Genomic DNA, 17,141 nt, shown 5'->3' on the forward strand with positions numbered 1-17,141 from the left:
TTTTATAGTCATGTTTGTTATGAAATTGTGATGGTTAAATTATGATAAACTTAAGTGAAATAAAATATCCAAAAGAAAATGTCTTCACTCGTTAAAAGAGGGAGAAATCACTCTTAAAAATGTTCCGTCCAGGACTGATTTACCTGAAATTTGGTGCCTGTTGTGAAGATTAATAACAGGTGGCCTTTCACAGTTTCTCGGCCTGAGTCTAATGTTCTAGTTGTTCTTTTATTATCCCAAACTTCCATAACTAAAGGATTTTTTCTTCCTGCTTTTTGTTCACAATATGGTACTGTAATTGAGTTCATATTTCATACCCATCCTTTTGGCTGTAATTAATACTTTATTATATCAGATTTTATCTCTAAATAGCAGAGCAGCAGGATATTGGCCTGAATGCTCAGACATGCTCACACATGCACACACACATACACACACACACACAAGACAATAGTAACTTGTGGATGTTAGGCAAGCTTTCATGATGAATTATGGCTGAGAGAACATAATATGTATTTGTGCTGTCCCGCAAATATTCCACAGAAGTTTATGGTCAATCTTATCTAGAACAGAGCAGGACAAAGAGAAATTAAAGTTGCTAACATAGAATATTCAATCTCACAGATCTATTTATGCTGTGCAGTATGCCCATTTTCTGTGTAAAACTAGTTATCAGTCCTCATTTATGATTTATTGGATGGGACTTTGGTAGGTCAACTACTCAGCACCACTATTACATGAAGGACTCTAAGGAATTCTCGTCACGACAACAGACATATCGAACATATTGAACTGATCTTTTTTTTCTAATTTTAAACTGGTGACAATACTCTTAAAACTTAGTTCAATTGTACCAGGCTTTTTTGTATTATCAGAGTGTCATTTCAGTAAATGCTGACAGGTTTAGGAAAAGGGTATGACCGAACAAAGAACAGGAAGAAAATTTTGTGTTGTTGCATGACAATAAACCATAATTACACATTTATTTTTACATGCTTTGAATATAATTTATATTTTAATTTACCATCACCCCCCAAAAAATTAATCTTTAGGAAGATATTAATCCTAATCTATTTTTCACATATATAGAATAGATGGTTTTTACCAAAAATTGCAAATCAAGCTAAAAGTCATTGTTAGGTATCATGAAATAAACAATATTCTAAGTCCTTGAACTGATCAGAATTGCCAACTTTAAAGGCTTAGCAAAAACAACAATGAAATGGATCATTACCTTTTTCCCTCTCTCCTTTTCCTGTTCTGTTATCCAGTTGGATAATGCTCCAATAGTTTACACTGATAAGAGGTAGAATAAGTGGATAAGAAAAATGGACTAAAGATAAGGCTTTAATTTTGAAATGAATTACGCTAAAAATTTTAAAGTCAGTTTCAAATCTGTACTAGGCTTCCCCTCAAAGTCTTCAAAGTTAGAAAAGACCAAAAACATTTTATCACATTTGAACTTTAAAGTTTAACAAAATACATGAAAGATGTTCAGATGTACTTCTCTAGGTTATACTTCATGTGCTATTCTATACAAATTCAGATTTCTTAGTCTCCTTGTAAAAGCCTTAGTTTTGTTGTAGAAAGTGTATCACAAATTAAACTTTAAATTAAATTTCATTTCATAAGAAAGTTGTGATATAATAATGTCACATTTTTTGGCAAATTCATCTTCACTGTGGATTGTGCCTTCATACTGCAAATGCCGTAGGAAGAGTTTGTGTTATTTTAAATTCCAGAACAGTGGTGGGACAAGGCTAGGAATGGTGTAACTTTAATAAACAAAGGGAGAATGAGTTATACATAAAAAGATAATAGAATTTTAATCATCTCACTAAGCTAGAATCTTCTACTTGGTTTTCCATTGTTGAGGACTTGTGGGTTTTTTAATCATCTTTTTAGGAAAAAAAAACATTCAAATAGTAAAATTTTCAAAGCTACTTTTGAGATTACAATTGTGGTTGGAATGATTTTATGAAATTCATTAGTGAAATGATGTTATCTGTACAGATGAAAAACACATCAGTCATAAAGTTCTGGCAAGGTACCATTGACCTAGGTGCCAATAATGTGTTAATTTCCATTAGGGAGACAGCAATGTGTGGCAAATGGTCAGCAAATAGGATTTAGCTATTTTTCATTAGTGCTTGGACTTTGATAAAGGGGATAGAAAAGAGCTGCTTGACCTTTCAGTGCTTAAATTATTAAAGAGCAAATAGATTTGAGGTCTGGATGCTTGCAAATCTAATTTGTCTTGTGGAGCAAGGATGAAAAGACATTTTGAGTTTGAAATTGCTCTAGTCAACTTAGTTCTTACTTTAATATATCTGAAAATGAGTAGATGGTAGCCATTTAAAAAGTAATATATCTGGAGTAGAGTATATAGTATAACATACCAGCTAAAATGTAGGCACATTAAAAGGTCATTAATTCTTGAATTTTTATCTAATCCTCATAAAATTGCTGCTTGAAAAATTAATTTTTTTCATACATATTCACTTTGATGGTATTTAAATTATAAAACAAATTTTTCTTTCATTAGGGATGTCAAATATAGAATGTTCTCATTAAAATAGGAAAGTGCCTGGCACATAGTAGGCACTCAAAAAATATTTGTTCAGTTAATAGATGAGTAAAAACACACAACACCACACATATACTAGCTAAGCTGGGGAAAAGATAGATGGGAAGTGAGAGACAAAGGTGAGAGAAGAAGGTAGAGAAAGCAGAGATGCAGCTTCTGATTCCTTCAAGGTTCATTATTTAATTGTGGGTTATCCAGAATAACTTTACAATTGTGCCAGCATCCTCTTATCGCAAAACCTTTTTCATGGTCATTTCCTCCTCTATTAGCTCTTGGGTATTTAGGAAATGAATACAGAATAAACGTAGTATTAAATTTTGGTAAAGCACATAAATGAAATAAGGAATAAAATCATATGATCATATCAATAAATGAAGAAAAAGCTGACAATATGCAGTATCCTTTTATGATTAAAACACTTAATAAAATGGGTATAGAAGGGAACGACCTCAACATAATAAAGGCCATAAACAACAAACCCTCAGCTAATATCTTACTTAATGGTGAAAAACTGAAAGCTTTCCCTCTAGGATCAGGACCAAGACAAGGATGCTCGTTCTCACCACTCCGATTCAATATCGTATCAGAAGTCCTAGCTAGAGCAATTAGGTAAGAGAAAGAAATAAAAGGCATCCAAATTGAGAATGAAGGAGCAAATTGTCACTTTTGGTATGATTCTCTATATAGAAAACCCTAAATACTCCCTCAAAAAGCTATTAGAAACAATAAACACAGTAAAGTTGTAGGATATAAAATCAATGTACAAAAATTTATTGCATTCCTATATACTAACAATGAAATTTCAGAAAAAGAAATAAAAGAAAAAAAATTCCTCTTGCAATTGCAACAAAAGAATAAAATACCTAGGAATAAACTTAACAAAATATGTGAAGTACCTTGACGCTGAAAACTATAAGACATGATTAAAAGAAATTGAAGAAGATACAAAGAAATAGGAAGATTATCCTTGTTCTTAGATTGGAAGAATCAACATAGTTAAAATGGCCATATTACCCAAAGCAATTTACAAATTTAATTCAATCCCCATCAAAATCCAAGTGATATTTTTAAAGAAATGGAACAAAAAATCATCAGATTTCTATGGAAGCTCAAAAGATCCCAAATAGCCAAAGCAATCCTGAGGGGAGAAAAATAAACACACAAGGCCAGAGGTACCACACTGCCTGACTTCAAATTATACTACGAAGTGACAATAATCAAAACAGCATAGCATTGGCAAACAAAGACACACAGACCAATGGAACAGAATTGAGAGACCAGCAATAAACCCACATATACATGGGCAAATTTTCCACAAAGGGGCCAAAAATATACAATGGAGAAAAGAAAGCCTCTTCAATAAACGGTGCTGGGAAAATTGGAAAGCCACATGCAAAAGAATAAAACTAGATTGCTATCTGTCACTGCAAGCCAAAATTAACTCGAGGTGGAACAGAGACCTAAATATAAGACCTGAAGCAATAAATTGTGTAGAAGAAAGCATAGGTACTAAACTCATGTATCCTGGATAGAGAGAATTTTATGAATTTGACCTCAAAAGCAAGGGAAGTAAAAAGCAAAAATAAATAAATGGGACTATATCAAACTAAAAAACACAGCAAAAGAAACCATCAACAAAACAAAGAGGCAGCACTCAATGGGAAAAGATATTTGGAAACAATACCTCCAATAAAGGGCTAATATCCAAACTATGTAAAGAATTCATACAACTCAACAACAACAACAAAACCCCACAAACAATCAAATTAAAAAACAAGCAGAGGACCCGAACGGACACTTCTCCCAAGAAGACATACAACTGGCCAACAAATATATGAAAGGATGCTCATCGTTGGGAAATTCCAAAACCACAATGAGATACCACCTCACACCTGTTAGAATGGCTGTCATCAACAAGACAAGAAATAGCAAGTGTTGGAGAGGTTGTGGGGAAAAAGGAACCCTCATACACTGCTGGTGAGAATATAAATTGGTATAGTCACTATGGAAAATGACATGGAGTTTCCTCAAAAAATTAAGAGTAAAATTACCATATGACTCAGCAATCCCTTTTCTGGATATCTACCACCCAAATTTGAAAACATTTATCTGTAAAGATATATGCACCCCAATGTTCATTGTAGCATTATTCACGGTGGCCAAGACTTGGAAACAACCAAAGCGTCCTTCGATCGATGACTATACAAAGAAAATATGTACATGTATGCAATAGAATATTACTCAGCCATAAAAAAAACATGAAATACTGTCATTTGTGACAACATAGATGGATCTAGAAATTATCATGCTAAGCTACATAAGTCAAACAGAAAAAGTTGAGAACCATGTGCTTTCGCTCATATGTGGGATATAAAACTAAGCAAACAAATGAACAAAACAAACAGAGACTCATAGACACAGACAACAGTTTAGTGATTACCAGAGGGAGAGAGCAGGGAGTTATTTAAGGATAAAGGGATCAAATATATGGTGACAGAAGAAAATTTAATTTTGGGTGATGAATACACAATGCAGTATACTTATGATGTATTATTGAATTGTACACTTAAAACTTATATAATTTTTTAACCAATGTCACCCCAATAAATTTAATTTAATTTTTTTAAATTTTAGTAAAGCAAAGCATATTTGTGGATAACAGTGTATTTCCTCCATACTACATGTACTATATAGAAAATAGAAATTAGTTCTAGATTATCTATACTTTCAAAAATATATACTTCATGGCCACTTCACTCTAAGTGTCATGAGATACAGAGATGACTAAAACATAGCCCTCCTCCTTGAAGAACTTGTGAGACTTTTAAAAATATTGATACAAGGACACAAAGGACTGTATTTCATCACAGAAAACATATTTTTGTGAGTTTAGAGCAGAGCAAGAATACATCAAAGTGGGGAACCATACCAGAAGCCCCTGAGAGAGAGTTTATGAAAGGGTCTCAATCATTTTACAAGGTAGGGTCATCTGCTGAGAGTGACAGAAGATTTCAGTGTGTTGGGAAGATCAGCATTTAAATAACAAGCTCGGATCCAAGCCAGAATGAAGAAATAGAGGTAAAGATGTTTGCGGCAGAATTCAAGATCTTGGCTCTTGGAAAGTTTGGAGGTTCCTGTGCTAATCTTTAACCTGGCAGAGTTAGAAGCAGGAGGGAGCTACCTCCAGGTTGAGAAGTGAGTGATCACTGTCCTCAGAGCCATTGGTAAGGAGGTTCCTGGGAGGGATCAAGGGTTGGAGAGGACACAAGCCAGGTCCTGGTGACACTGCAGAATCCAAGAGAGTGTCCTTCCTATAAGTCATTAATGACACGGATGCAGATGGGAGAAGGAATTAAGGTCAAGGTATAATTACCATCTATCACTCTCTTGATGTGATGAATGAGAAAGAATCTCTAGACAATACTCAGAATAAACTGATTACAAGAAGTGGATGGACTGGTTGTGTGTTTGTTGTGATCGCGTGAGCCCATGGTGCAGATGTTTCACGTGAGTACCACAACCAGGAATTTTTAACAGGTGATGCTAGTGCTCTCTTGTCAGATGATCAAGAGAGCACATCTACTACTCATTTAGCTTTGTGCCCAGATAGTATGGACATTTCACCTCCGAACCTCAGTTTTCTCACCAGTAACATGGGAAAATAAAACCTGCATGTTTAAGGCACCTGATCTAGCACTTCCTGCGTGGAATAATTCCGGCAAATTTTTTTTCCCATGAATCTTCATATTTCCATTTTTGTCTAGTATATGAGTTTCCCACAAGTTGTTTTAAAAGTGATTTCAAAAATCATGTCATATAGCAAATAAATTGGGAAAGCTGACTGATAAGAGGAAGGCAATATTAAAAATTATTTTATTTAATGGAGAATTCCTTTGCAAAGCAATTTATTCCTTTGATATATTCCTTTTGTGAAAGTAGTTCTTGTATGCTGAATAAAAATTATGAATAAAAAATATAAAATGTACCTTCGAAGGTCCATTTAATTCTCTCATTTCATAAGAAAGAAAAGACCCAAAGAAATTATTTTAAAACCTCAGTTGTTAGAAGAATTAGGATTAGAGCTTAGATGTATATAGAAGCACATGCCACTGTGTCCCCACCACTTTCAAAGGCATTTCAAGAGAAGAGTCACACTTTCTCAATGTTGTTTGTATTTAATGGCATATTGAATTAAACTTCTTCATGGGTCAGCTTTTGTCTGTGGTGGTGCTATGGTCTTTTGCTTTAACTTTAACCCTGTACTCTTGTTATACTATGACTTGATATTCTTGTTAATATTTATTACATATCCAACTATTCCAAAACTTAGTACTAGCTTAAAGCAACCTTTCTGTTTTGCCATGATTTTGTGGACCAACAAAAGCTTGGCTGGGCAGTTCCTTCTTGTGGTTTCTCATGGGCTGCCATCATCTGGATGTTCAGCTGTGTGGCCTTCTAAGGTAGTCCACATACATGGCTGTCAGTGATGCTCACTGTTGGCTGGGAGCTCTTCAGGACTGCCAAGCAGAATGCCCATGCGTGGCCTCTCCAGCATGGCAGGTTCAGGGGTATTGGACCACTTGCATAGTGGCTAGTTTCTTCCAAATAGCTTCCCTGGGGAACCAGGCTAAAGATGCATGGCCTTCTCTGACTGAAGCCTTGAGATTTACACACTGTCCCCTTGTTATATTCTTTAGGTCGCATGTAGTCATTAAGGTTGGCCAACCCTATTCTTGGTGGGAAAAGTGTCAAAAAATTTGCAGATGTATTTTAAAATAGACCATCTGTAAATGTAATAAGTCAGGGAGAAGGGGGACAAGAAATCAAAGTCCACTTTACCTCTATACATGTTCCTTAGCCTCTTTATAAGAATATTCTTCCTAAATACTTTCTTTCACGTTGGATCTATCATGCGGTGAGAATTCTACCAGATGTGTGCTTAGAATTCACATTATCATTACACTGTACACCTGCAGGACTGCCTGTCTAATGAGCAATCATTCTGTTCTACAACAATTGATTTTTGTTTAGGTAGAATTACAAACTGAATGGCAGCTGCATTGTTACTGTAATAGATAACGTGGTAAGTGGTTGTACTTCCAGAAATAGATGACTTCACTGAGTGCAGATTAGAGTTCACACAGACAGTATCCCAAAGAGGGACCTCCCCAAGCCTTCCCCACACTGAGCAAGTCTAGGATTACAACAAAAATGGTGCTTTTTCTGATATGGTAAGAAAAAGATACGTCTCCTTGCCAAGACTTTCAATCTAATTTGGATTCAGTTTTTGAAAGCTGTTGTCAAGGTTTAGTTTTTATCAGTATAGAAACTTTTTTTGTCATTCAGCAAAACTGCACAAATATTCATCACTCTAGTAAATATATATATCTTACTAAAAACTTCATCCCTTCAAGTTTTTTTCCATTCTCCTTAGGTTACTTCAAAAGTCAAAGACATTGGAAGGGCGAGGGGAGAAAGGTGGGAGATCCACTGCTCTGTGGGGACATCTGTCTTTGCAGGCATCTTTGAAGGATGACCATTTCCATCTATCTTTAATTTAAGTAGCCCTGTTCATAATTTACTCTTAGAAACTGCTTTTAATTCCAAGGCCTTGCCTTTTGAAATTCCATTCTCTTTTCTCTGCCTTTCTTATGTCATCTCTTTCCACTGATTAAATATGGTGAAGGACAAAGGCATATAAGAAAATATCAAAGTTAAACCTTTGTTAATATGAGTCATTACACATTGTGTTTTGTGACTTGATAAAACTTCGAAAATATCAAAGTTAAATCTTTGTTAATATGAGTCATTACACATTGTGTTTTGTGACTTGATAAAACTTCACATGCATTTATACAAATGTCATTGAAGAAAATAATATGTTGTCTTTTGCCTTTTTAAAAATAAATGTATAGTTAATATAATTTCATTTATTAGATAAACTGAGTTAATTGTCTACAAAGTCATCTTCAGTTACATGTGAGAAAAATATTATTTTAGTTGTCCTGTTCACATAAATAGCAGAGATTGTTATTATACAAGATCTTTGTAATTATGGTGAATTTTGTTTCTCTCAATAAATTGTATTATCTGAGGTGAGAGAGTTCTGTGGAAGATTAAACACTTTACCTCTCTTTCATTGAGCAAGTGTTGTGTGAGTGTCCATTATGTACAAAACACTTATTATTGACTATATCCAATATATTCTTTATTCTGGATATCCTGTAGATCCATGCAGCCGAAGGCAAAGGGGATCAGCTCAGTTATTATAAAATATCACTGATAATACTCTTTTTTTTTCCCAGTGTCTACCAAATAGTTGTTGAGGAAGAACGTCCTCGAAGAACTAAAAAGACAACAGAAATCTTAAAGTGTTACCCAGTGCCAATCCACTTCCAGAATGCTTCCATCCTGAACTCACAGTACTACTTCGCTGCAGAATTTCCAGCAAACAGCCTGCAAGCCGCTCAGCCTTTTACTATTGGTGATAACAAGACCTACAATGGATACTGGAACACTCCTCTTCTTCCCCATAAAAGCTACAGAATTTATTTCCAAGCTGCTAGTAGAGCCAATGGGGTAAGTTTTATAGACAGTTGTTTACTTAGGCTAGAGTTATTAATGTGAACATAGATTAAATAAGATAGTAATAAATAGTGATGCTTTTGTGTGCTCCTACTTGGAACAAGTGTGGGTTTTTTTTTTTTCTTTTTTAAAATTATTTTCACCTAGAGAAACGTATGGAAAGAAATGAATATACTCTTATTTGTTTTGGTAGAAAGAACATATCATCAACATGATGGTTTTTATTTTCAGTTTTTACTTGTTACCAAAAGTTGCCTAGTAATTCTGCTTACCTGACTGTTTTACAGGAAAATAATATAGCTACGATACATACATTCAGCTCATTTAAAATTTCGTGAGATTCACACCTGTCTTTTCAGCAAATTCTGTTCCATTTATTTGGTTCCACAGAGTTTATGCTTCCTGTAACTGACTAAATTAGGTATCTTTTTTTTTTTCCTAACGCCTTTAGAAAATGAGAAAAATAAATAAATAAATAAAAATTATCGAGTCATTTCTGAATTTTTTGCCCTTTCTTGTTCAGACCAACCTAGAACTCTGATAAGATAGTAAAGTCTCCTTAGAAAGAAGGGCAGGTTTTGCAGCTGCTACAGTGGTTTCCCTCCTTCACAGCATGGGTCTGGGTGTCATCATAGTTGACTTGACTTTTGCCTATGAAAAAGGAGGAAGTTTGGAACACAGAGTTCTTCTCCAGTAGTGTTTAACCAGAGAGAGACTAAGGGTCTGGAGTAGGAGGCCAGGGGCCACCAGGCAGAGACATTTTGTGTTTAGCTCCCTGCTGATCATCTGCTTCAGAAATGGTCACCACCACTGGCCAGAAAGTGTATCTGAGCATTGTTCAAGGAGTAAACATAGTGTGATTAATGCCACATGTAGAACAATGAGATATTTTCTTATCTATATTTAAAGAGAACTACATATATTTTTATTTGTTTTAAATAAAACATGAATAGTGATTTTCCTCCCTCTTTATTTGACACAGGAAACCAAAATAGACTGTGTCCGAGTGGCCACAAAAGGTAGGTTGAAATTGTGGGATACTCTCCTAATTTATGTCCTTAAAATTTTAGAGGATATTTCAAAACTTCTTGAAATATTAACGTCATTGAAATAAGTGTGTGTGTGTGTGTGTGTGTGTGTGTGTGCATGTATGTTTTTATTAAGATCTAATGGCAGTTAATATTGACCTGCCATATTTCATAGAGATATTTTTTTAAAATAAGAAGTCATGTTACTATGTTCCAAGCACTTTTCAATGGTTATTATTTTTAAGAATTATTTTAAAATAAGTGTTATATGATCTCAGTACAGTTTAAAAAAAAAAAAAACATAGTACCATATGTAGTAGTACTATATCCAGAGAATCTTCTCATGCAAAGTAGAAAAATATTGGCTGCCATTTTAAGGAAGTACCTACTAGTTATAATAGCTTTATAGAGTATATGTGGGCTGGGCTTTTTTTCTTAACCAATGATGTGTGCCTCTTTGAACCCCACAACCAGGAAATGTTATTGTGGAATTTCTGTTTCTAAGGCCTGGTTCAAATCCTGAGAAAATGTGATCAAGGATGAGATGTAGAAGTGACGAGTAAGCTCACCACACAGTGCCTCCTAAGAGAGAAAGTGTAGTTGCGTGCGTGCCCGAGTTGTCATTTCATCTTGTCCACTTTGCAGTATGGTTTTAACCATTACATGTTGAAGTGTATGATGAAATGCTTTGAGAAATGTAAAATGCTGCATTAAAATGAGGCATTATAAATTTACACTTGTAGTTCAATACATTCTTTCAGACTTTAGAATAACCATATGCACGATAAGGAAGTGTGTGTGATTTAATTTAGACGTAATGGCAGGAAGGCGTCATCGGATCTGTGGCACTAGATTTAATCAATCCTTGAGTAGTCACTTGTTGAGTTCTATTTGATAAAAATATCTTGTTTTTTTTGTTTAACTTTCAGGCAACATAATTTGAATATATTGTGGGTCCATCTGCATTTTCAAAATTTTCATTGAATTCTTATTCAGTTAGCTTGACAAATATTTCTTGCTTTCATGTTATGTGCCAGGCATTGTGTGAGGTACTCACCTCATTTGTATTTTGTTTTTTCTTCATGTGCTCATAGTTCTATTTCCAAGAATCTAATTATATTGATTTAAAAACATTCAATTCTTTATATTATATTATACCTGATTAAGTGCCTTTATTTATAGGAATAAATTAATACTAAATGAATTTAAAGATATTGATGGGTTTTGTAAACTATAATATGCTATTACCTATTATCACAGTATTGTGAGGCCCTTGAATGAGGTATTGACGTTCCTAGACCTCCAGGTCATCGCCCATGCTCAAATTGCTTTATCAAATTCTACTTACCCTTGAGGTCTCCAAAAGTAAATTCAGTTGCAGATTGCCTAATTTATAATGCCTTATGTTTGACATCACAGCTGAAAATCACTTTCATACTCCTATTCTCATTTATTTCTTTAACATTACTGTGGGAAAGGAGACAGGTATTGTTATTTTTATTTTTAAGATTAAGAAAATGCATACTTTGGGAGACAAATTGATTTATCAAGTTCACTCAGCTAATAATCTATGGGTCAAGGCTTAATCCCAAGCATTTGGACTCCTATCCCGTGTTTCACTGTCTCATAGCTTTTCATCCAGCAGAATCTCTGGCCAGTTAGAGTATTGCATTGTATAAGTATCTGTCCTCCTCTTTATTAGGATTGAGTCACTGCCCAGTTAACTCTGAAAGCAATGAAATATCTGTCATCATGTTCATTTACATATCTAAATAATTATATAAATAACACTCATAAGTATGGAAATCTGACGTTTGCTGTTTTCACAATAGATTGAATTAGATGGTGATTTGGACCATTTTCTTCCATCAGCTAGATTTAATCAATATTATAATTTGTTTTTCAATTCACCAAAGGACGATTAGGCAATTAGATGACCTGATTGACTAAATATTCTCCACTCATATTTTCTGAGTCATTTGCAAACATTTACACAGCAACAAACTCTATCCAAATAACCTCTTTAGGGGAAAGAGGGAAATAGATTTTAATATTCATTATATAACATTGTCATTTCTATTCATAAAATCATAATATAGAAGGAAACCTTAGGAGATATTTTCCTATCAAGTGAAACTACACTGTTTGGTACTATTTTATTTTATTAATTTCTACATGTACAGATTCAGCAACCTCCCTTTATAGCACAGTTTAATGTTTTAGCACGTTTATAATCACATCATTTTTCCTTATTCATACTAAAAATTATTTTTGAAGTGTGGTAAGCAATTCCATCTTGAGTACTTGGTCAAAACAGAGAAATAGGCAGATCTAATAATTTTATTGGTATTACATAGTGAAGATGTTTGAAATTTAAAAGAGTTCAGACATTCTGGTTTTTGCTATATATTACTGACAGTGTGGTGGCTTAATTGAATTTTCAGATACTTAATTACTTCCCTAAGCTATTTTCTAAATTTTTAAAGATGTTCGATGTTCTCATGAAACAATCATTGACAAGAATCTTTATAGAAAAACTATGGAGGTAGATATTTTTCACAAGGAACTAATTCGTAATTTCAAGTATGGCTTTGTTTCTTAAAGATATATTTCATACTATGTATAAATTTAATGTTGTGATTATTTTAATTATATTCCAAGAGTATATTTGAACACTAATCATCTTAAATATAAAGCCTCATAAAAGTTAGACACAGGAACAAAACCTAAGGTATGTTATTACTTATCTTCACCCGTACACTGGGGATTGCCTATATTTTTGTGTATCCTTCTTTAATTTATACATCTAGATTTCTCATAAGTATGTTACTGTATTTTGATTGTTCACTATAGGCAAACTTATAACAGAATTTTCTATCTCTTGAGTTAAAAGATAAAAACACTGTACAATGACAGAATATACATAATGTTTGGATATTACCCTCCCAATTATAGGATTCTTTTTTATCTATACAGTGGAAAAAAATAGTATCTTTTAGCAAGTCTTAGATTCTCCTAATTTTGATTTTGATTTTTAATCACATTCACATTTTTATACTTGAATTCTTTTCAAAACCATTTGGTCCAGCTCTATCTTGGAAATTAGTATATGTGTTTTCTTTGACCCTTACTTACATATGTTATGGGTGCCTTATGGTAACTAGTAGGGTTGAAACACTTTTTATGCTAGTTTTGGAAAACTTTGTTGATGATCAATTCTAAACTGACAAGATACACTTAAAAATCAAAATCTGTCTTGTTAGTAAATTAGATTTCTTGTATGAAATGAGGTATATTCTAATTGTTATGACAATCAGTTTAAACTGTATACTTTGTATCAGTCTTCCATAAAAAAATATTTTGCATAACATGGTGCCACCTGTGTTTGTCCTTGATAATATAGCCATTTGGGAGTTTTCTTATTATACATTTATTTTAAACATTTTTGAGTGCCTACTGTATGTCAGGCATAGTGTAATCTGTGGGACTTCCAAGTACAGATACATATATATATATATATCTCCTTTTAAATTTTGAGGATTCTGAGTTCATAAAAGTTTGGGGGATTTTGTCTGTTTTTGTTTTTAGTGTATGGGGACTGGGGTCATATGTGTTAACTTGTTCCTTTCCTTGCTAAGATTTGGTTAACAGTAGTGTAGCTAGAAATCAAAAGAAAAACCACATGAGAACACATGCTAAATTCTTTTCAAAAGTATTGTAGTAGTCAGACTATAAACCTAAAGAAAAAAAAAAGAAAACAAACCATTATTCTAATGTCATATTTTAAGGTGAATTTTCTGTGCAAAAATGCTTCACTGTTTTTAAGTTTAGTATTTTATTTCACTTACATTTGTAGCAAATGTGCCTATGCTTCACTGGAAGACCTTCAGGAAAATTTGAAGGATTTCCATTGTTCTGATACAATTTCTAACTATATTCAGAGATTCGAATGTTTCTTTTTTAATCACTAGGCTCTTTGAGAATTTGCTCTAGACTGTTTTTCTGTTCACTGTTTTGTTTAAGGAAATAGCATCCTTTCTAGGCTACACTGGTACAGAATGAAAGTACACTGACAAAAGAACTGAAAAGAATGTCTGTTGAGATGTAAAGCTAATTAAGATTCCTTTTAATTACTCATATTCAATGCAAGAGAAAAGAAATTATATAGTAAGACCACTCATATATGCTAATCTGCTATCATTGAGCTATGGATATAGAAGTAGAAACATAAATAAGATATGCATTTGTCAATATTTTCTTTTCTTGGTCTGAAATAGTCTTCATAATGTATGTCATGAGTATATTAAGGCCCCTGAGAAGTTTCTAAGGAAAAGAAACCTGTTTAACTTTGTTCAGCCCTATGTTTGCCAAATTTATTTGACCCAAACGCATTTTTCAAAGTACACTGGAGTCATGTAAAATACAGTTTGGCAAATACTGGTTCAACAAAATCCAGAAGTTCCTACTATGTGCAACTGAAATGGCACTTTGGAAGTCTGATACGCTGGATGTATTTTTTATTCTTTCATGCATATCTTTATATCTCAAGGATACCTTAAATTTATTAGTACCAGAAGTATCTTCAAAGCATAGGACTGGAATTTCTGACTTTATTTTATGAAATTTAGAAATATTCTCTTTAATGCATTCTTACAGATATTTTTAAGATAGAGGCCAGCAAATTTTTATGTAAAGGACATGGTAAATATTTTAGGCATTGTGAACCAGATGGTCTCTTTCACAACGACTCAGCTCTGCTATTACTGTGCAAGAGCAGCCATCGGCAATGCATCAACAAATAAGCATGCTGTGTTCCAATAAAACTTTATTTGCAAAAACAGGCGGTGGGCCAGATGACCCATATTTTAAAGTGATTTGTAACATAATCACATTTTTTTCTTGTGACTAAAAATAATAGTCACAAATGAAAACTTTTATAGGGCAAAATATATAAATCATATAAAAATCTTTCCTGATATCTATAATATACTTTTAAATGCAAGTTTTGAGCGTCAGATTGCAGTTAGCCATCTTTTTAGTTGTGAATACATGGCTGCCCAACATAGCTATTTTTAAATAACTTTTTGTTCCTATTGTTTACTTTTTTCAGTAGGATAGTTGCTCTGTTTTTGTATAAGGCAATTTTTCTCAAAAGTAGAGTAGGTAGGATTTTCTTGTAAGTAATGAAAAACCACAGAGGAGTGTTGATTGAACAACAGTAGTTGTTCTATGAAGCAAATGTTCTATGTATAAACTTGGAATTGGTACCAACTTTGCAACAAGTGTGAGAAATAACATTTTACTGTTCACAAGTTATTATATCAGTATGCAAAATTGCATACTATGTCTTTATCAAGAAAATTATCCCTGTAATACCCTGAGAGTTCTCCATTCTCTGACCAAACTGTTAGTTTATTCATCTCACTTAGTAAAACTAGAAAGTTTTCATTAATAATATGTGAAAGATGATTATACCACTTTTAAACCCAGTTGTTGCAGTTGTCTAGTTAAAAAGAGCAGCACTGTCTGAATGGTGCAGAGAGATATTTCAAAATATTATGCAGCAGCGGTTTTGGGTTTAATTGTCTGCAGATGGTAGATGATCTATTTTCCTTACTCGCTGCCACATTTCTAATAGCGCCCAGGCTGTTCCACGTAAATTAGTAATCTTTCATGTAAGCCTGTCCTTAATTTTTCAGTATTTTTTCTTTGCATCATTTTCCAGCTGTATCATGTTAGAACCAACATTTAATTTTATATATTTTTTTTCAATATCTGTGTGTCATAAATGTTAACCATTTAAACACAACTGCTGAGCTGTGCAGGAAAACCAAGAAACCCGCCTAGTCCACTTCAGAAATCTAAATCATTTCTTTGGTCACATGTTAACCATAACAACTGTAGAGAAGACAATGATTAGTTTTTATTCTTTTTAACTAATGCTTTGAGGTGTATTTTTTTCATTCCTTTAATGTGACAAAATGAGATTTCTAAATGGAAATACTCTACATGAAATGCAGTTATCAGAGAGGTTTCTCTACATAAATTTTTTTTAGTGAAAGAGGATAATATTCTTCACAAAGGTGATTTTAGCGAGTAGAGAAAATATTGTGACTAAAGCAGCAGAATTTTAAATAGTCTAATAAATTTTGAAACCTAAAGTTTGGATCATCAGAATTAGCAATGAATCTTTATATTATCACACTCAATAGCGGTTGGAAACACTACTCAGTCTAGAGCCCTATCGGGGACTAACGTTTTTGTTTTTACTTTTTTTTTCTTCAGTTGATCTATCCAAAAATCTCAGCCAAAGCTTACAACGGTGTCATAGTTAGAAATCTAACTGCCTGACTAAAACTGGTTTAAGGGAAAAGAATTCAGAAATTCAGCACCTTGCTATGGTTTTTTTTGTTTGTTTGTTTGTTTGTTTGTTTCCTTCTCTTTTTGTTGTTGTTGGAACAAAGTTGAGACAATGTGATATACTGATCGAGATTCTCCTTGCTAGCCTAGCTTCAGTCTGGCTTTTTCTTCCCTCATGCATGCTGACCTGGGAATCTTCCTTTGCCATAGCTGCGATAATCGTGACTCAGCTTACAACACCTTACATTCGCATCGCCCCTGCTGCAGGCGACGACCAACTGACAGGTCAGATGTTCAAGTATAGATGAGTCATCTTGCCCATTTCCTGCTCATTTTTCTCAGCTTCGTTTCCCCTCTACATTTCCTCCTTTGCTTAAGGCTTGTTTACAATGTTTCAGACTCTTGGTACAGACCTGTGCCCGCATTAAATGAAGTGATGTGCTTGGCCTCTTCTCTGTGCACATTTATATCCATGCATTCAGCACAACTCCACTGCATGTTTCCATTGTGTGTCTGTCTGTTGATGTGTTCCTTTCTAGCCTAATGTTATATAGAAATGAAATTTGCTGGATTTGCAATAG

At 33.7% G+C, this 17,141-nt stretch overlaps 1 protein-coding gene across 5 annotated transcripts in view; it reads left to right on the plus strand.

The window, feature by feature from the left end:
• PTPRM (protein tyrosine phosphatase receptor type M) overlaps positions 1 to 17,141 on the plus strand; it is a 699,551-nt gene that overhangs the window by 437,328 nt on the left and 245,082 nt on the right. For 3 of the 5 annotated variants that reach the window (XM_039845843.1, XM_039845845.1, XM_039845847.1), the window contains exons 12-14: positions 8,893 to 9,166; positions 10,155 to 10,191; positions 16,771 to 16,845. In XM_039845843.1, the coding sequence (XP_039701777.1) occupies positions 8,893 to 9,166; positions 10,155 to 10,191; positions 16,771 to 16,845 (386 nt within the window). The remainder of the gene's footprint in view (positions 1 to 8,892; positions 9,167 to 10,154; positions 10,192 to 16,770; positions 16,846 to 17,141) is intronic. The other 2 variants (XM_039845844.1, XM_039845846.1) reach the window with 1 other exon arrangement.

Source organism: Pteropus medius, unplaced genomic scaffold (assembly GCF_902729225.1).
Source record: "Pteropus medius unplaced genomic scaffold, Ma_sr-lr_union100, whole genome shotgun sequence".
Classification (NCBI taxonomy): Eukaryota; Metazoa; Chordata; class Mammalia; order Chiroptera; family Pteropodidae; genus Pteropus; species Pteropus medius.